The 20,336-nt window shown below is 43.4% G+C and overlaps 1 protein-coding gene across 5 annotated transcripts; it reads left to right on the forward strand.

Moving 5' to 3' along the window:
* The first annotated feature begins 1,009 nt into the window (after positions 1 to 1,009).
* On the forward strand, positions 1,010 to 19,982 carry STX16 (syntaxin 16). 5 transcript variants are annotated; one of them, XM_053394362.1, is made up of 9 exons: positions 1,010 to 1,431; positions 8,312 to 8,323; positions 12,449 to 12,556; positions 14,052 to 14,192; positions 15,305 to 15,467; positions 16,736 to 16,827; positions 17,505 to 17,648; positions 17,942 to 18,022; positions 19,746 to 19,982. In XM_053394362.1, the coding sequence occupies exons 1-9, from the start codon at positions 1,297 to 1,299 to the stop codon at positions 19,848 to 19,850; spliced, it is 981 nt and encodes a 326-aa protein (XP_053250337.1). In that variant the 5' UTR covers positions 1,010 to 1,296; the 3' UTR covers positions 19,851 to 19,982. The 5 variants fall into 5 exon arrangements, with proteins under 5 accessions (XP_053250337.1, XP_053250336.1, XP_053250339.1 ...); XM_053394364.1 differs by having other exon boundaries at positions 1,011 to 1,377; XM_053394361.1 differs by lacking the exon at positions 8,312 to 8,323 and having other exon boundaries at positions 1,010 to 1,441; positions 12,447 to 12,556.
* The last annotated feature ends 354 nt before the right edge of the window (positions 19,983 to 20,336 follow it).

The following is a 20,336-nucleotide window of genomic DNA, read 5'->3' on the forward strand; positions in this document are numbered from 1 at the left end:
TTTATTTTGGAGTTGTCTGTTTATTTTGGAGTTGTTTGTTGTAAAGAATGTATATTATGTGAATAAAATAATAAAGGATTTGAAACGGGGGGAAACAAAAACACCAATGAAGAACACCAGTGGGGCCACATTTGCTCCCCCATTCATTCACATTCATGTCCCCAGATTCAGTCAACAAATATCCACCAGTTGCTATTGACCGGCTTTTCTGAAGATGAACTGGAACCAGCTTGTATGTCCACAGGCACCACCTTGCTGCAGGCATTGCACAGCTTCCACCCACCAACCAACACCTGCCCAGCTTCCATGAGGTCCACCGCTGGACTTCAGCCAGCTTCCGACCATAGCAATCCCTCTCAGCAAAGGAACTTGTCTACTTATTACTCCACTCATCTATAGTCCAACCCACTGCAATACAGGAATATTATTATTTTATTTTATTCACCGCCCTATACCCGGAGTTCACGGGTCTCGAACTGACGACCCTGGCATTAAAGAGTCTCAACACTCTGCCGGCTGCGCCATCCACAACCCCCACGCCGACTTCTCGCCCCACGCGTCGCTTTAACCGGCTACCTGACGAAAAACCGGGAACCGGAAGTTTCGCTTGCGAACCATTACGACCGCGAGCTCTTTGGCCGGCGCCGCTCCCCCGCTCTCCCTCCTTCCCCGCCTACCTCAGGAGCCCGGCGCGCGGCCGGAACTTTCGAGCGCCGCTTCCTGGAGGCGCGGGGGAAGCGTGTCCCCGTTGCACGATGCGGAAGTGAGCCGCGGCTGGCGGCGGGGTTACAGCGGGGTTCCATCCGGGTCCGGCTAGGGAAACGATGTGGGGGGCTGGAGGGGGCCGGGGCTAGGATCCTTCCCCGTTCCTGGCGGGGGGTGGGGAGAGGAAGAGCCTTCCGGGGGCTGGTCCTGTGTCCGCCCCGGGAGGTGTTGGGGCGAGGCTCGGCGTGAGGCGCCCTTTGGGCGGGGGGGATTCCGGGGGGGGGAGGCCTCAGGAAAGGTGACCCTCAGCAAGACTAGGGTGGGGGGTCAGGGTCCCCATGAGGGGAAGCGAGGGGGGCTCCTCCTCGGAAATTTGCAGGTGCCCCGAGGAAACCGAGTGAGGGGCTTTGGGTGAGTCCCGGGAGCGTTTCAAGCTCTCCAGGATTTTGAATGGGCTCCGTCCTGAGGGGAAGCTAGGAGAGGGTCGGAGTTGGGATCGGGGCCCCTGAGGAGCCTATAGGGCCCAGTGGATAGGTGTCCCCCCCCCGGGTGTGCGCGTGGTGTTTTCCCCCTAGGGGGGTTTAGAAAGCCATGGCTACCCGGCGTTTAACAGACGCCTTCTTGTTGTTGCGGAACAACGCGATCCAAAGCCGGCAGCTGCTGGCCGAGCAAGTGAGTAGTTACGGCTCCTCCAGCCCTCTGACTTCACGTAGCATGGCTGCTGCGGTGAGTCTCCCTTCGTCCTACTGTATCCCACATTTCGCTGTTTCTTAAGTGCCAGCTGCGTTATAGGGCTGTCAGGCGGCAAGCATGCCATCCTTGTGTCTTCTTTCCCCCTTTCCTCAACCTCTCTTACCCGCCTGTATCCTCTATATGTATATAAAGAAATGTGTTTGCTCCAATAGGTGTTTGCTCCCCCGCTCCCAGTTCAATGTCCACTGTTAGGATTTGCATGCTTTGAGGGGCACCCTGGCTTTTAAGGAACTACCCTGTTCCGAAACTGGTGTGCTTGCATTAAAAACAACTGTTGTAGCAAATGGTGTTTTCTAATGGTAGGTTGGTTAACACCTTGCAAGCAGAAAAACTAGGTTTGCTCCCAGTGTATGTTCAGCAAGGAACTGCAGCCAGTCACAGCTAGTCAGTTTTTATTGTGCTTTTTGATGCAGAAGTAAATGTTTTTCTCTCCCTGTTTTCCTGTCAGATTGCAGACTTGGGACATGTCTGATTTTACTTAAGTCTTCTTTAAGAGTTTTGAAAGCTAAAGCTTCATATGGGATTATTTGACATGACAGCCTCCAATGTCTTTTGTCTTGCTAATGTTCTTGGAAGATGTCCAGTTGAATAATTTTTATTTTGTCCTGGGCACATATAGAATTCCCCAACATTTGACCCAGCCATCCAAGTTCTGGGCATCCAACTCTGCAGTGTTCCCCTTGAGTACTGTACATTATTTTTCTCATAATAAGGAGTATGGCAATCATTCACTTATGGGGGAAATAAAGTTGTGCACTTGGATACTCTGCTGGGATTCCCGTTCTGTGTCTCAGCTATTTTTGTTCCATGGAAATCTAAGAGAATTAACAATTAAGCTAGCCCCTTTCTGCAGTCCCTCCTTCTGCAAAGTACTGCCTGAATTGTTTCTTGTCACTTGAACTGATTTAGATAGATAAATGTGGCAATTAAAAGTGGGTGTAGCCTTGAATCTCCCAATGCATGCCTACGCTTTCTTTTGATCTGCTGAGTGTTCTGAGCAAGTTACTCTGGTTCAATGTCCTGTTCTGTTAAAGGGGAAAGAGTATCCTTGCTGTTTTTCTAAAGCACTCTGAAGTTGAGCAGACAACCTATTAAAAAAAACAAATTGCTATCATATATCCCAATATCCATGTCTTTCTTTTTTTGTCAACTTTCCCTTCTCCATAATTATGTTACAATTAATTTGGTAAAATATGATAGGAAGATATTCCTAGATTCCAGAATAAAATCATTTATTTTATTCTGAATCAAATCTTTAGGCACCAAGTTGGTGCTGAAATTAGCATGGGTTAGGGATTTTGCTCCTCATAAGTACACATGCCACTATAATGTCTGTCTGTCTGTCTGTCTTTTCTTTCCCTCTCTCTCTGTGTGTTTTCATATCAGTCACCTCTCTGTCGATTGATTTTGCTTACTTTTCAGCTTACTGCTACAGTATTATGCTTCATTATTACACCACTACCATTCCGTTCATAAAACATTAAATTGTTGCCCTTTCCTCTTTCCCCCAATTGTATTCTCCTTTAGTGAGTGAAAAATAAGCTTAATTTACACTGATTTCTGAGGCACCAGTGCAAGGAACAATATCTTGTACTGTTCTGTTTTGTGCTATGCAACAGCTGAGTGTTCAACTGGTGTACAAGTGTTTCTCTACATGTTGAAAATTAGCTGAAAACTGCATGCAGGTTCTATGTTGTTAGACTATTACCTAGTTACAGTGCAGTCCTTCCTATGCATGCCCACTCAAAAGTAAGTCCCAGTGAGTTCAGTGGGGCTTGCTCCCAGGAAAGTGGGTACAGTGGTACCTCGGGTTAAGTACTTAATTCGTTCCGGAGGTCTGTTCTTAACCTGAAACTGTTCTTAACCTGAAGCACCACCTTAGCTAATGGGGCCTCCTGCTGCCGCCGTGCCGCCGGAGCACGATTTCTGTTCTCATCCTGAAGCAAAGTTCTTAACCTGAAGCACTATTTCTGGGTTAGCGGAGTCTGTAACCTGAAGCGTATGTAACCTGAGGTACCACTGTATAGTATTGCAGTCATAGTTTTTTGTTGTCCTCCAGCTCTGTTTTTGTTAGGCCAGAGATAAAATGTATCCTCATGCTAGAAATGTGTTTAAAAGAAAACACCAGTACAGTAATTTATACCTTTAAACAATACTTTGAAGTACAGGCAAATTGACATCTTAGCAGCTGATTTGCACAAAATTATATAGGCTTCTTCAGACATTTAGAGACTCTTGTAATTTAAAAGAAAGTGTCTATTGTGGGTTTGGATAGATAATAAAAGATCCTAATTACCATTTCCCTGGTGCTCAAGTACTTTTGTGTACATAACTGCTATGTTACACCACATGGGAATGTTTTATTTTGAAGGCTGTATGTTAGAATGGGGGGAAACTGCCTGATTCATATGTAATTTATTACAGCCAATGTAAAAAAAATTGATTAACTTGGTTATTACTAAATTCTTTTGCTAGCCCCTCTTAAGAGTTTTAAGCCCTCTTATAACGTCTCTTCCTTTCTACCTGAAGGAGACACACACACACATTTTTGCAGTGCACTTCGCCCAAGTGGTCAGAACTGGACTCCTGCTCCTATCAGCTCGTGTTAATGTTGATTTGCATGCTGCTTTTTAAGCCAAAGGCTGGTAGCTGATTAGATAAGAAAAACACATAATACAACAAAATAAAAGTCAATCAAAATTAACACTTGGTAGTTAAGGAGCTGGTAAATATATAACAGTTGGAAGAATGGAACTCTGACGAAAAGGCATGAGAATAATCATTTGTTAAAAAGAGAGACGTAACCTGTTGGCTACTGCGAAGAAGCCCATGTCCATGTACTCACCAAATTAACCTCAGATAATGGTGAGGCACAGAGACTTCTTGGAAGGTCTTAACAAGCATACAGTATTATAAGGAAGTAAGCGTTCCTTCAGATAATCTGGGACTGGGATGAGCAATTCCAAACCTTTCTGTGGGGAATTTGGATTGAGCAGAGGTGCAGAAAGGTTAAGCATCCTGTCTCCTATTGAGACTCCATTTTCGTGCTCCATTTTAGGAGACCTTCATCCTCTTTGTTCCCACTTTTCCACGTTTAACCAGGGTGGTTGCAGTAGGTAGATTGCTATACACGTCTCGTTTGACCGTCTACCGTGGGCAGCTGTGTCTCTCGCAGGCATTACTGAAATCACATTATCAGAAAACTGTAAAATGTCTGTGAATTCCAGGGCCCTTCTAAAAAGGAGGAAGAATGAATGAATGAATGAGCCACAAGCTAAGGGCCATATTGTATGGCCTGTGGTTTGTTTCATTCACACTGGAAAAGAGAGTCCAGTTCCCTGAGGCTGACCATTCTAGATGGGTGTTGTTGAACAGATTGCAGCTCCTGCTTTATCCACCCAAACCCTAAAGGTTTTGATATTGGAGTGGATCAAGATCTACTTCCCATGTTATACATTTCCTATGTGAAAGCACATCTGTGTAGCATGGCATCCATGGATCATCATGTCTGACAATCACACTTGTGTGCATTTTGCACACGCAGTGGAAGGAGTTGGCCAATCATAGCTTCCTTACATGTGTGCCTGTTGTCAAGCTTGATGATCTACAGATGGGTTTCTACTTCTCGACACACATGTTTTCCGGGTAGCTTGTAAAGTATCACTTCCCAACCGTGGGCCCCCAGGTGTTGTTCTACAATCCCTGTCATCTCTGACTGCTGGCTAGGGATGATGGGATTTGTAGTCCAACAACATGTGGGGGCACAAGGTTGAGAAGGCTGCTCTAAAGAAAGAGGCAAATTGCTGGCTATTGGGGAAATAGATGTGGTCTTTTCTCTGCTGCAGTTTTCAGCATGTGCCATTGTGGGATTCTGTAATAGAAGTTTCAAAGGCTGTTTTGTTCTCGGGAGTGCAACACTGCATGCACATTAAAAGATCAAGTTATATATACTTAAAAACTTGAGTCCAGATCCTGGAACATTTGCCATTGCTGTTTGAAATTGCATGTGGAATAATCACTATTAAAAACACAGTATGAAAGGTTTTCTTCTTTTAAAAAGACAGTCACTATTAATATGAATAAAATATCCCTGTATGAACAATTCTTTAACTCTGTGTTAAACCAAGGGTTCAATTGACATTTCCATATTCCTTACTGTAAAATAAGCAGATTTTTCTGGCTGGTAACCAACACAAACCAGATCAGTTGTGTTCTGTATTCATTTCCTATTTGATCCAGAAAATCCATCTATCTTTAAAAAGGCCTGCAGTAAATACATCTTTTGCATTAATGCACTTTCTGTATGAATAGGCAGTTCTTCAGACTTAAATTTCAACTCTTCCCATTCCATTGACTCAACTGTGTAAATAGTTTGCTTTGTAACCAGCAACTTGTGAAATCAAATTTATACCATTTTAAATTAATTTTTTTCCCAATGGCAAAGGTCACATCTGGCAGGGTAGTTCCAATGTGCTTTACTTTGGCACTGCCCTGCCATTTCTTCCCAATTGTTTGTCCAGATTATAATTATAATTTCATGGGCATCTGCAGTTTTAATTCTGCTTTGTAAAGTCTCAAGCTAATAATAGTAAGTAATAATAATAATAATAATAAGTGCCTGGTCAAATGCAGGTTCTGTCCAAAAGGGTAATAGAATAAAAAATGGTTAGTTAAGTATAAAAGAGCATCATATTTGCAAACTGTGTGCTAATGTGGGTAGAAAATAAATGTTGTTTTAGGCCCTGGTTCAAATAATGTCAAAGCCAGCTGTTGTTCCTTTGCTCAATTTGAACTAAGTAAGAGGAACTTACCACCTGTGGATGCACAGAAGGGGCAGGAAATGAGAGTTGGCCAGCGGATCGGATCCTTATCTCCCCAATCCATCACATGCCAAATTTGGCAGGTGGGCAGTTCTACCCATCCGTCAATCACCTGATGCCACAGTGACATCAGTTGATAGGTGCTTGATGTCCCCCTTTTTTCAGGATTTCAGAGCGTCACACAGGACTTGCTTGATCAGCTGGTCACTGCAAAGCACTGAGCAGGGCTCTGAGCAAGGGGCTTGCAATACAGAAGAAGCCAGCCTGTCTCTTGTTGGTTATATTCCTAACAGAAATGCTCACCCTGCATTCTTTTCCTTTTGTAAATGCTGTTGTCTATTCCTGTTGTGAGTTTACAGTCATACCTCGGAAGTCAAACAGAATCCATTCTGGTGGTCCGTTCGACTTCCGAAACGTTCGACTTCCAAAGCGCAGCTTCTGCAACCAATTGGAAGCCGCAGAAGCCCCGTCGGACATTTGGCTTCCAGAAGAACGTTCGAAAACTGGAACACTCACTTCCAGTTTTCGATCGTTCGGGAGCTGGAACGTTCGACTCCCAAGGCACTCGGAAGCCGAGGTACAACTGTATATTTAAATACTTCTGAATAGCCAAACTAGGTGATATGACCAGCCTTTTAACCTGACTGTAACACTTTATTTCTAAAGCTAGACATGCTGACAAATATATATATATATATATGCAAAGATAAAAATCCCTGACTGTAGTTCAGCCTTTCACAACCCTGGTGCCCCCCAAGTGCTGACTGTGGCTGATGGTAGTTGTAGAGCAAAATACAAGGTTGGGGAAGGCTGCTATAGTTCATTGGGATAAAATTCATGGCCAAAATGCACTAACCAACTTCTAATTCACTAGCCCAATGCAGGATGCATTTGTTAACAGATAGCCATTAATAACGTATTTTAAAAAAGTAAAATACTGTTAGAAAGCTGGGATGTACCCAAAGTCCATGGCTAAAGAGGTTCCTTTGCCCAACGCCTGCTATTTCACTTGCTGCTGGCCAAGGCACTTGCCTTTAAACATGTGCCAAACATATGTTTCTAATGGGCTTTCCAGGTTCCAACCCAGAGACTTCTTTTCCTCTTTCATTCTCCTTATGCCGTGGGGTGGGGTGTTATCACCACACCTTCAGCTTTATCCTATCACGCACCCCCTTCCTTAGCTGCTGCGAGGCAAGGTTGAGGCCTCCCTGGGCTTAGCAGGTGAGGAAGACTGAGCATAGCACTAAGCTGGAGATGCAGGACGGCCTGAGTCAAATGTAAACAGAATTTTCCAGGTTGCAGCCAGTTTTGAAAGAACAGTTTATAGCCAAGCAATGTTCTGTGAATAATGCCTGTCTTTCTTGAATGGATTACCCACACATAATTTCTTGAGCCTCCTCTGTTCAGAAATCCAGTCTGATCTCAGGGGATTTTTACATGCAAGGAGGCTGCATAGGCACAAGCCTGTTCATTGAAATGTTTCTCTGTGCATAATGCTCAGTGGGTTCCCTTCAGCTACCATCTCATGGCTGCTAAATGTTACCACTGCTATGCCCGGTAACCACAGTTTGCAATTAATTAAATTGGAATGTGTAGATACCCACCAAACTCTCAGATTCTGTGAATTAGTTTAGAGTAGAATACATGACTGTCGTTACCAATCACAGTTTGCACTGGACCTGGGTTCTAACCTGGGTTTAATTTTTATTTACTTTTTTTTTTAAAAAAAAGCTAGTTATGTAAGGTTTTAAAAATGTGTATTTTTTTGCAGATCAAGAAAATTGATTTGAAATGATTTGAAAAGGGGAAATATGGACCTATCCAGAAAGCTAAATGCTAATCCACTTAAAAGCTGAAACTGCTTTTAGAAGACTGTTTTGTTGCACTGATAAACTGGCAATGTTGATCAATAAAATTCCTTTGTTTCTTCAACTGACTGTACCCTGTGCTCTGTCCTGTTCTTTTGTTTCCCTCTCTTACACTTTTGCTGTCCCTATATGGATGGGGCTGATGGGACCTACAATCCACCACAGGAGCTGGATGAGGTATAGTCCACTTTGTCTAATGCTGCTCTTCTTTCATGGAAAATGTCAAAGGAAATTGCCTTATACCAGTCTAGCTGGGGGGCTATCAGAGCTGGGTTACTGTAGGGCAGCATGAAAGGCTGCTTTGCTAGTGGGGTGTATCTTTGAGGTTTTGCAGCTAGCTTGCATGCTTTACTTCCATGTAACTGAAATGATTCCCCCCCCCCCATGAATGCTGAGGTGGTCAAGCCCACATTCATATTTAGATTGAATATGGAGAGGAGAGGAGAAAACCATTGAGTCACGACACCCCCACCCACCCCTAAAAAACCAGGCAAAAAACCAGACACAGATTTATCATAACACTTGAGTAATACGATGAACTGGGCTGCTTTTGAGTCAGATCTGAAGTTGTGATAGGTTTCAAACATAGATTGCCACCGCAGATAGAAAATATCTTGACCATCATATCAAGAAACTTCTAAGGCCAATGGGGGGGAAAAAGCTGACTGAGGTTCACTCAGTATATCTTAGGCTGCAACCCTAAGCACATTTTCTATTAAGTTGTTATAATAATATCACTTATTATTTATATGCCTCCCATTTGACTGGGTTGCCCCATTGGTCTTAGTAGGACTTGCTTAGGATGGCACAGATAGTCAAATCTATTCTGTTTGTTTCACATCTCTGTCCTGTCAGTGGTCAGGGTTTGCTTGCATTTTCTCCTTGCAACAGCTCAGTGATGTACCTTAGGCTGAAAGAAAGTGACTCACTCACTCACTCAAGGTCACCCGGTTTGCTTCGTGGATGGGTTTGGAATTAAATTTCCATCTCTGTCTCAACACTTTAGCCAAAGGATAGGGAGCCTGTGACCCTCCAGATGTTGTTGGGCTGCTAGCTGCCAGCAGCTCCATCCACCATGGTAAATGGCCATGGCTGATGGGAGTTGTGGTCCAAAATAACACCTGGGGGACCACAGGCACCCCAGTCCTGCTCTGGCCACTGTACAACACTGTATTTGTAAAGACCCCACGTGGGTGCTTTGCCATTTGTTTAGTTAAAAATCTATATAGAATCATAGAATTGTAGAGTTGGAAGGAACCCTGAGAACCATCTAGTCCAACCCCTTGCAATGCAGGAATATGCAGCTGTCACCTCTACTGCTTTTCAGGCAAGCCTCACAAAGCAGTTTACATTATACTGTGGAGGAACAATAAGCACAATTTAAAACACTGTAAATGAAGCAGCAAAAACCATTTACTAGGAAAATTTTGAAAGCTGGATCTAGCAGGGTTTTGGGAGAGAGAGGCTGCCTCAGCCAGAATATCAAGAGTGAGATAATGGGCTGAGTTCCAAGGGTTGTTGTGGGTTTTTTTGTTTTGTTTTTGTTTTGTTTTTTGCCTTCTCTCTTGCTATTATTTTCAAGAAAGGACAATGTACTATAGCACCCAAATAAGTTATATCAAAGATCCTTTAAGGCCCAAGGATGTGGGAAACGGGTTTTCTAGGTGTTGGTTTTGCTGCAGGGGAAGAAATGGCATGTGCAGAAGGGTGATGCACTGTCCCAGGATGTTTTCCGTAAGCATGCTGCTTCATTTTGCGGATCTGCCCCATGGCCTGAGATTCAGCACAACCCAGTCAGAAAACTGTCAACTGCTCCCTTCACCTCCCAGAGATTATACAACTAGCTGTGGTGCTTCCACTTTGAGATGGGAGCCCTGGCGACTTCTGGGCAGAACTAACTCATTGTTACTGGCCTCTTTGCAATTCTTTCTCTCCCTACCCACATCCCCGAAGGTAAGTGGGAATATTATTGAGATTAAAGAAAGAAATCCAGGTAAAGATTCACCAGGGGTTGGGAGCTGCAGACATGCTTATTCAGGTGTTCACATTTAAATATGTGAAGGGGAAAACAAAATAACACAGGTAGTACCAAGTGTGCCTGAGACTTGACTTCTGCATTATTATCTTAGGCTTGGAGCGTTCATTCTTCCTTTGACCCCTCTTCCCAGTGGAGCTCTGAGTCCATTCTTCCATGCAGAGTCACAGCTGCTCAGCTTAAGCATTTTTCTAGGATTGAAGCCATCGCTTCCCTTTTGAAAGGGAAATGTAGAGTTGAAATCACCCCGTCCCCCCAGCATTCCCTCGATGGTTTCTAAAAGTACAGCATGCGAACAGAGTTTAAAAATAATGTCCAATTGGTGTTTTCATTTGGGAATGAAAGAAACTCGGAGTCGAGTTTTTGTACAACGTCTCTTAAGTTTTAAGTCGATAAATTGGAAGACACAAGTCTCACTTGGCATTAAAGCTAATGGTGCTGTTGTGAGCTGTGAACTGCACACAGTATCTGCTTTTTGTGAAATCACTTTCAGCAGCCGAGTTCTGTGAAAATGTTTCCTAGACTCCCCTCCCACCAAAATGAGATGTTTCTAATTTACAGTTTCAAAGTGATATGTCGAGCACCATATTTGCTTGAGGATATCTTAATCCGGCACTTCCTTTAATTTTAAAAGCAAAATTCCCCATCTTTTGTATAGCTTCCTGAAGGAACAATGCCTTTCCATTTGTTGCTTTGCCAGGAGCGACCTACAGCCAGCCATGCCTAGCAAGAGGAAGTAGACAGGATTTAGCTGGAAAGGCAGTGCCTCAGAATTATATCGCAGACACGGATAGTGAAGTTCTGTTCTTAGGCCTGTTGCTTTATGAGCTCAAGGTAGGGATTTCCTCTCTCCCTCTGCTTCAATTTCCTCCACTATGACTATTTACTGAGGGGACAGAGAATTGGACTTCAGGCCTGCACCATCTCGAAGGCTTGAGGTGGGTTGCAAAATGCGAAAATTAGATCAAACGCATACTTAAAATTCTTGGCTTTAGCCAGGCTAGGTAGAACGATGTAGACAATACTTAACAAAAGATCTTTGATTTGGGGTGGAGAAGGGTGTCCTTAAACAGAGCTGCCAGGGCTATGTTGCCCACTGGGCATATCCAAGCAAACCCCCTGCCAATTGTTAGATGCATATCTTTAGAATGAGAATATAACATCTTTGAGAAGAAAACACCAAGACAAAGCTTTCCTTTTAGTAGCTCCCAGTCTTGGGAGCCCAGGAAGCTGCGTCAGACTGCTGGTCCACCCAGCTCTGTCTAGGATAGCAGCTGTCTAGGATAGCAGACCAGGTGCTTTCCCAGATCTACATGGAAATCAGACCTGGGGCCTTCAAGGAACACAAGGCAGATGCTCTAACCACTGAGATACCAGCTCTTCCCCATGGCAGCCTTCAGAACCTTCTTGAATGTGTTAAGCTTGCATTCCTTTATTACAGAGTACCTATGTATAACCAGGAAGGTGGTACTTAAAAAGAAAACCCAAATCCTTTTTATTTTCATTGGTTTTGCTTCAGTAGCCCTTTGTGGCATTAAACTGACAATAGGTGGCCAAGAGTGGATGTTGGTTAGCTGATGGGACAAGCCTTTCCACCCTTTGAATGCTGTTTCCTGTTTGTCCCAGTCTCCTAACCACACACAACTTTTGTTTTGGGTAGATCTTTATTTTATATAAAGAAGTTGGCTTCTTTTTATGCAGGGTCCTTTACTCAGGAAGGGTAATGTATTGACTGTTTGGGAGTTGATAATTTGCAAAAGCTATGAATGCGATGGCTGGCTCATAAGAGGTTTAAATGTTTTAAGTACCCGGTACAGATCCAGAACCTTTACTGTAAAGTGGTGGGTTTTCCCTGTAACATCGGAGAACCCTTCCCACACCAGTTTGTCTACTGAGAAACCCTTTGCTTGCCTCTGTTAACTGCAGAGGAACAGTTCTGGGGGAAAGGAATATATCTGAGGTGCACACTTGGTTCATAAAAATGCTGGCCAGGGCTTTTAGATCTTGCATGAACGGAGAACGTGTCCAAGAACACACCCAGCTATTCTCTGTAAATCTGAACTGCAGGGGAATGATCAGTAATGGTGGACAAGTTGGCCAGGGAAACTTTGTCTGCCATAACTGGCTTTCTTCTTGAATAACCACTGCTAAGAGTTCAAGAAGCCTGCGAGTTCCCAGAAACACCTTTGCCTAAAGTTAAGCGATCTTGGCCTTTTACTCTGGGTTGTAATCTGATAAACTAACCATTCTTTGTATACTTTCTACAGCTCGCAGATGACCGCATGGCACTGGTGTCGGGGATCAGTTTAGACCCTGAAGCAGCTATCTGTGTAACTAAGAGGCTACCTCCAAAATGGATTGATGGAGTGGAAGAAGTGAGTTTACATGCCATGGGTGCAACTTAACGTGCAGCTGTCTTTCTGGGAAAGCAGCAGTAAAGTTTATTAATATCTGCTTCTTCACTTAATTTATATATAGCTCTTCCATTGTTCAGGGCAAAACACAAAAGTTAGAAATCCACTGTTATTGAAAAGACATGGGGTGGTGTTCAGTTAAATTTTACTTGGAGTAGACCCATTGAAAATTAATGTCCGTGACTAAGTCGGTCCATTAATTTCAGTAGGTCTACTAGTTGAATACCACCCTTGAGGTAGGAACATATTGCAACCAGATTGTAAAACCACCAAATCAGCAGCAGTGATGTTTATTTCACATCATGAATGCTTAGCAAGGGAGGTGTGCTTTGTGTTGCCAGTGAGGAAGCCAGCAAAATGATTTTTTTCCTTTCAAAAAAAGTATGGAAAAGTTTTGAACAAGTGGAGCCACTTGCTTTGCTTTCCTAAGATGATTTCAGGGTCAGAGAACAACTTAAAACTTTAGGCAATTGTATTACTAAAAGTTTTGGGGAAATCTTTGCCTCTGATAAAGTACCATCAGGTGCCTGGTCTTGTAAGTAACAACAGGTAACTTCCACAAGTTAACAGGCATAAAATGTTGTCACCCCCTCAAGATATCTTACGGCATTCTGTTTGCCTGGAACTTAATGGTAGTTGTTGAAAACTGTTTTACTAGTTCATCTGCATAGTCCTGCTCTGATTTCTGCTTCTAGATCTCAGAGTTGAGCTTGCTGGAAATGATTCTCTTGGATCTGAAAGTCTTGACCTCCTAATCCTAGAGGGGCTGGGGGCTGGCTTGGCTGTGGCTGTCTTACACACACACACACACACACACACACACACACACACACACACACACAGACACCTTGAGTTCAGGTTGGAATGATGCAGTCACTTGACCATGAAGTAAGTAGGACTAGTTGTCGCCAAATATAGCCCTTGACATCTCTCACACACAAACACACCCACCCACCAATTATATGGAGGAGGAATGGTCTAAACCAGGGGTCAGCAACCTTTTTCAGCTGTGGGCTGATCCACTGTCCCTCAGACCATGTGGCAGGCCAGAGTATATTTTGGGGGGGAAATGAATGAATTCCTATGCCCCACAAATAACCCAAAGATGCATTTTAAATAAAAGCACTCATTCTACTCATGTAAAAACACGCTGATTCCCGGACCATCCGCAGGCCGGATTTAGAAGACGATTGGGCCACATCCGGCCCATGGGCCTTATGTTGCCAACCCCTGGTCTAAACTCAAGCCAGACTTACTTTCCTCTGGTCATTGAATTGAAGCATCATGCCTGCAAGGTTGCTAAGAGAATGCTTGTGTGCACAAGGCAAAAATGGAGTGATTTCTCTATGGATAGCAAATATGATTTTGCTTAATCATGGTCCCATCATTTATCTATTTTTATCTGCTGTTGTTCAGAACCGTACTAAATTTGCCCTAATTTTTATTGCTCTTTTAGATCCGGTATGAGGTCTCCAGGATAAAACAGAAGATGAAAGAATTAGCCAGTCTGCATGACAAGCATTTAAACAGGCCAACTCTGGATGACAGCAGTGAGGAAGAGCACGCAATAGAAATAACTACCCAAGAAATTACACAGGTGTCCATGAGGGGGTTTCTCTTTTCATAAATGAGTCTCTGTGTCTTTTTCTGTTCTTGTCCTAGTGTTTTCATTTTTCGATCAGGCAGTGACTGAAATTGCTACTGCAGCTCAGAGGTTAGGTTGCTTTATTTGTTAAATTTATTTGTTATGTTTACCTTCCTTGAAATAGTTTCATTGAGCTCTTGAAGTGGGTTACGAGTGGCTTTGGTTTGCCCTGGGCAAGATAAAGCAACTGACAAATTTAATCAATCAAATCTTGCTTGCTTAGGGAAATTAGCAAAAGCTGTACAACAACTGCACTTAAAATATTTATTTGCACAAAACACCTAAGTGGTTACTGCACTATGATAAGTTTATCGTGTGGCAAATAGTGATCTGAGTTCACCTGTTGTTGTTCCTCCTGCCTGAGATCTGCAGAGAAGGCTTTATGCTCCTCTGAACCATTAATTGTTTAGGTGAAAGAGAACAAGGTCTCATTCAATCCGGCCATCCCTTTATGGAATTTACGTTTAAGGAAGCTTTCTTTCCAACCCGTTCTCTGGTTGGTTCTTTTCAGTTTGCAAAGAGATTTCCGCTCTGGAAATCCTTTCCTAATATTGAGCTGGTTCTAATGATTGACTTTGTTGTTTCTAGTTTTTGTGATCTGTTATTGCTGCTTACCGTTTGCATAGGTTTAATGGCTTTGGAAGGTCTGAGCGAGTAATGTTTTTATACAGGAGTTTGATATGGTGGTCTTGTTTTGTTTTAAAGTGATGTGTCTTGAGTAGCTTTTTGTGGAGAAGGCACCTGATAAATGCAGGCAAGCAACTTCAAGAGAACCAAATAGATTGGTTCTCTTTAATTTAGGCAGACATTCCCAACCACTTCATTTCCACCATTGTACAATGGGAATAACCAGGGACTTAGCACACACAATTTACTGTAAGGATAGATTAGGTCCAGCCATTAAAATATTTGCACATTCATACAACTCTGTAAGTGAAAGCTAAATAATAATATTTCAGTTAGAATGCTAATTTCTTAATTGGTTTTTTTATATTTTAGAATTGCGCAAATAGAAGGGCTTTTCTGCTACTAGAAATTTCTTCTCTTCTGTCTCCCCCCACAAGTTGTTCCACAGGTGTCAGCGAGCAGTCCAGACGCTACACAGCAAGTCTCGAAGCTGCACAGACCAAGAGCGGCAGCTTCTGAAGAACGTTGTGTCTTCTTTAGCGCAGTCCCTTCAGGACCTGTCTACCAGCTTTAGGCACGGGCAGTCTGACTATCTCAAACGTAAGGAGCTTGTGCCATTTGCTTGCAGAGCACCCTTGTTAATAATAATAATAATAATAATAATAATAATAATAATAATAATTTATTATTTATACCCCGCCCATCTGGCTGGGCCTCCCCAGCCACTCTGGGCGGCTTCCAAAGAAACCAAAAATACAGTAAAATATCACACATAAAAAACTTCCCTGAACAGGGCTGCCTTAAGATGTCTTCTGAATGTCAGGTAGTTGTTTATCGCTTTGACATCTGCTGGAAGGGCGTTCCACAGGGCGGGCGCCACTACCGAGAAGGCCCTCTGCCTGGTTCCCTGTAGCTTTGCTTCTCACAATGAAGAAACCGCCAGAAGGCCCTCAGCGCTGGACCTCAGCGTCCGGGCAGAATGATGGGGGTGGAGACGTTCCTTCAGGTATACTGGACCGAGGCCGTTTAGGGCTTTAAAGGTCAGCACCAACACTTTGAATTGTGCTCGGAAACGTACTGGGAGCCAATGTAGGTCTTTCAAGACCGGTGTTATATGGTCTCGGTGGCCGCCCCCAGTCACCAGTCTAGCTGCCGCATTCTGGATTAGTTGTAGTTTCCGAGTCACCTTCAAAGGTAGCCCCACGTAGAGCGCATTGCAGTAGTCCAAGCGGGAGATAACCAGAGCATGCACCACTCTGGCGAGACAGTCCGCAGGCAGATAGGGTCTCAGCCTACGTACCAGATGGAGCTGGTAAACAGCTGCCCTGGACACAGATTTGACCTGTGCCTCCATGGACAGCTGTGAGTCCAAAATGACTCCCAGGCTGCGCACCTGGTCCTTCAGGGGCACAGTCACCCCATTCAGGACCAGGGAATCCTCCACACCTGCCCGCCTCCTGTCCCCCAGAAACAGTACTTCTGTCTTGTCAGGATTCAACCCCAATCTGTTAGCCGCCATCCATCCTCCAACCGCCTCCAGACACTCACACAGGATAGATGGTGTTAACAGTTTAACACTGGGCTAGATTAATTTTGCTCCGTTCCTACTAGGTGCTGTGTTCATTAGGTAACTAGCACTAATAAGCTTGATTGGGTTGGTTAAATTATGGCTATTTTCTTGGGGCTCTGGGAGGAAGCAGATGAGAAATATTTATTTGTAAAACACAGTCGCCACTTCTGTTTCAGTTTTGAGGAACGGGGATGGGTAATTTCTCAGCCTACCAAAGTTTGCATTTGATAAGCAGTGCCGAGTACACTTTAATAAATGCTTCATTTATAGTCACAGGGTTTTTTTCTTGCTCCTGCAGGTATGAAGAATCGAGAAGAAAGATCCAAACATTTCTTTGACACTTCGGTTCCCCTTATGGATGATGGTGAGGACACAACACTATACGATCGGGTAAGTGCAGGAACTGTTAAAGATGAATAATGATTGTTTCTGAAAAGGCCGTATTTTAATTTTCATCCGGTAGAACAAATGGAGCATTGTTGTTTCTAAAAACAAATGAATGGCAATCCGATATCTGTTTGGAAGTTGATCTTTCTGTGTGTCCCTCACTTTGGTGGTGGCGAAAGAGATTTAAGTTAATGAGTTGCCATTTGTGACAACCAGGCCATCCTAGTATAGCAGGTGTGGAGAACCTTGGCACGCCCAGGTGTTGTTGTACTACACCTCCCATCAGCCCCAGGGAACTGAGATCTTTTGCCAGCCTTTCTGCCAAAGGTTCTGAGAGGGAAAAATGTGCTTGCTCTGGATTTTTAAACCATTGTGTTTCTATTGGTTTCTTAGTCGGGACCCACGAGTGAGTCTCACCTGGGCCTAAGCAGGGTTGCCCCAATATCACCACTGCAATTTTATTTATTTATTTTAAGAAAAAGAGAATGGACATGTATGATTTTTTTTTAAAAAAAAGTTTGGTGATATGTTGTAGGTTGGGGTCAAAAGAGAATAAGAATTAGTCAAAGACGATTGAGTTAGGTTAGATATCACATCCTCCCTCTTGCTTTTTGTATTTGTAAAATTGTGAGATATTAGCAACTGTTTACACTCAATATCTTTTCTTTTCTTTAAATAAGGGCTTTACAGATGACCAGCTAGTATTAGTGGAACAAAACACAGTGTTGGTGGAAGAGCGGGAGCGAGAAATCCGACAAATTGTACAGTCCATTTCTGATCTCAATGAAATTTTTAGGGACTTGGGATCCATGATAGTAGAACAGGTATGTGTCTCTAAGGTTCTGCTATGTTACTTGCATCATATGAAGCTCCCTTGCATGGAAGCTCCTTCCCTGCCCATAGATGTGCACAGAGCAACAGGTGTATTTTTCTATAGAGGAGGAGACAGTGCCACTCTGTGTAATGACACACTTTCCTAAATACCTGCAGCACAAGCTTTATTGTGATGAAAACAGAAAGCTTATATATCGTGGCCCAACCAAAATTTTGCCGGCCACCACCTTTTGATTTCTTCTACAATATCCCTTTAATAATGAGCATGTGTTCCTCTTTTCAGGGTACAGTTCTGGATAGGATTGACTACAATGTTGAACAATCATGTGTTAAAACAGAAGAAGGGTTGAAACAGCTACACAAGGTAAGCACAAAGTGTCTTCCAATCTGCATCAGTACTGATTCTGTCTAGGAACGGCCATGAAAGAAACAGGTAGAAACGAGGCAAGGTGTCTCCTTCTATGGCAGTATGTTTTTCATGGGGTTTCAACAGGTAGTTTAGACGAACAGGATGCAATCAGCTTAAAGTGAGCGATATTGGACAATGATTTCACAGCTGGCTCCTGGCCGCAACTGAACACCTAGCTTTCAGACTCTGGCAATGTAGCAAGCTGGTTCGCATGTCACATCAAACCATACTTGGTAACAAACTATGGCTTAATGTGAATACTGGTGCTTACTACTGAAAAGTTCTCATTTCTCTCCTTCTGTGTTCCTGCTGCCACGGTGCCTACAGGGAAACGAGCCAGGGTCTGAATCTGGGCTTGTAGCTTTTAAAATGAGACTGCATTTTAAATTGCATTTTAACCTGTATTTTAAATTGGTTTTTCCCCGCCCTGAGCCCGGCTCTGGCCGGGGAGGGCGGGGTATAAATAAATTATTTATTATTATTATTATTATTATTATTATTATTATTATTATTATTATTATTATTTTCAAGCAAACAAGAAGCAATAAGTGGAGAACTTTGAGCCTGTGTCCAGACATCACAACAAGCCAGGGCTGTGGGCTGTTTCCTGGCATTAAGGGAGCAACGCAGCAACATTAAACCATGGTTGTTTTTAAGCTATGGCTTAATGTGACATATCAGTCAGTCCTGCAAGTTAAGTTACGACTTTTCGATAGCGCTTGCACCACCTGCAACGCTAGAGGAAGCCTTTTTTGCAAAATGGATCCTCTCTCCATTTATTTACTTTTGTCAGCTTGAATTGTCTCAGCCTGAGCTAGGCGTGTTGCAAGGATAAACATGGAGTAACCATCGTGTAGGTTGTGCTGGGATCAAATAGTGGAGTGAAAAATGTGGTCAATCAGACCTGGGATGCAAACTTCACTATATAATTGGAATATATTTAGGCTGCCTGGAAGTAAGCCCCATTGAAGCAAAAACAAAAAAAGCCCTCTTTCCTTATAACATAACACAGTTCTTGTATAATAAAACATGTCAAGTCAACGTAAAATCTAAGTTGTAAAGTCAGCAAGATAATGACTGTTAGGTAAAACTGCCAGGTTTGTTTGTTTTTTTGTTCTTCAGTATGTACATCTCAAGGGACACAGGTGGCGCTGTGGGTTAAACCACAGAGCCTAGGGCTTGCCGATCAGAAGGTTGGCGGTTCGAATCCCCGCAACGGGGTGAGCTCCCGTTGCTCAGTCCCTGCTCCTGCTAACCTAGCAGTTCGAAAGAACGTCAAAGTGCAAATAGATAAATAGGTACCGCTCCGGCGGGAAGGTAAACGGCGTTTCCGTGCGCTGCTCTGGTTCGGCAGAAGCGGCTTAGTCATGCTGGCCACATGACCCGGAAGCTGTACGCCGGCTCCCTCGGCCAGTAAAGCGAGATGAGCACCGCAACCCCAGAGTCGGCCACGACTGGACCTAATGGTCAGGGGTCCCTTTACCTTTACCTTTATGTACATCTCGCTAGCATGAGTTACGTATGATACATTTGAGTGATGGCTTACATTACCCCTGATGCTGAAAGCAATTCAAAATAATTGCAGTATCTACATGGAGGAATCTCCATTAAATTTGCTCTGTTGTTTTTGGTTTTTTCCAGGGTCAGTGCACTGAATTCTCTTTTCTTTTATCCACAGGCTGAGCAATACCAAAAGAAGAATCGGAAGATGCTTGTCATTGTCATTTTGTTTGTAATAGTAGTTGTCCTTATCATTATTCTCATTGCTGTCAAATTTCGCTAGGTAGCACTCCTGTGATGTTTTCCTTTCCCCGTGTTTGTACGTTTTGGGAGGTGGGGGTGTTGTGCTTTTCCGCCCCCCGCTTTTTTTGTTTGTTTGTTTGTTTCTTACTGATACAAGTGGTTGAGCCTCTCACTCTAGAAAGCTGCCTTTTGAATGAATGTAGAAGCCCTAGTGGTGCAATGTTTCTGGGGGGGAAACAAAAGCCCTTTCTGTTTTACATGCTAAATGACTGCGCAGGTAGTGGTTTGCAAAAATGCAGGCAAAAATTATTGGGAATTTTGGGAAATGCTCCCAAACTAGGCATCTGGTTATTTATCCAGGATGTAGAACACTTAAAAAGCATCTTTAAAATTAAGTTGCGGACTGAAGTGTTTCAGAAAAGCATCATAATTTAGTTGTATCGAGAACCCAATAGTGTTGTTTGCCCACATTTATGTTACGGTTAACCTTAGGTTTTTGTGAGCTGCCTAGGTTTCTTTTTGGACA

Source organism: Podarcis raffonei, chromosome 6, assembly GCF_027172205.1.
Source record: "Podarcis raffonei isolate rPodRaf1 chromosome 6, rPodRaf1.pri, whole genome shotgun sequence".
Taxonomy (NCBI): domain Eukaryota; kingdom Metazoa; phylum Chordata; class Lepidosauria; order Squamata; family Lacertidae; genus Podarcis; species Podarcis raffonei.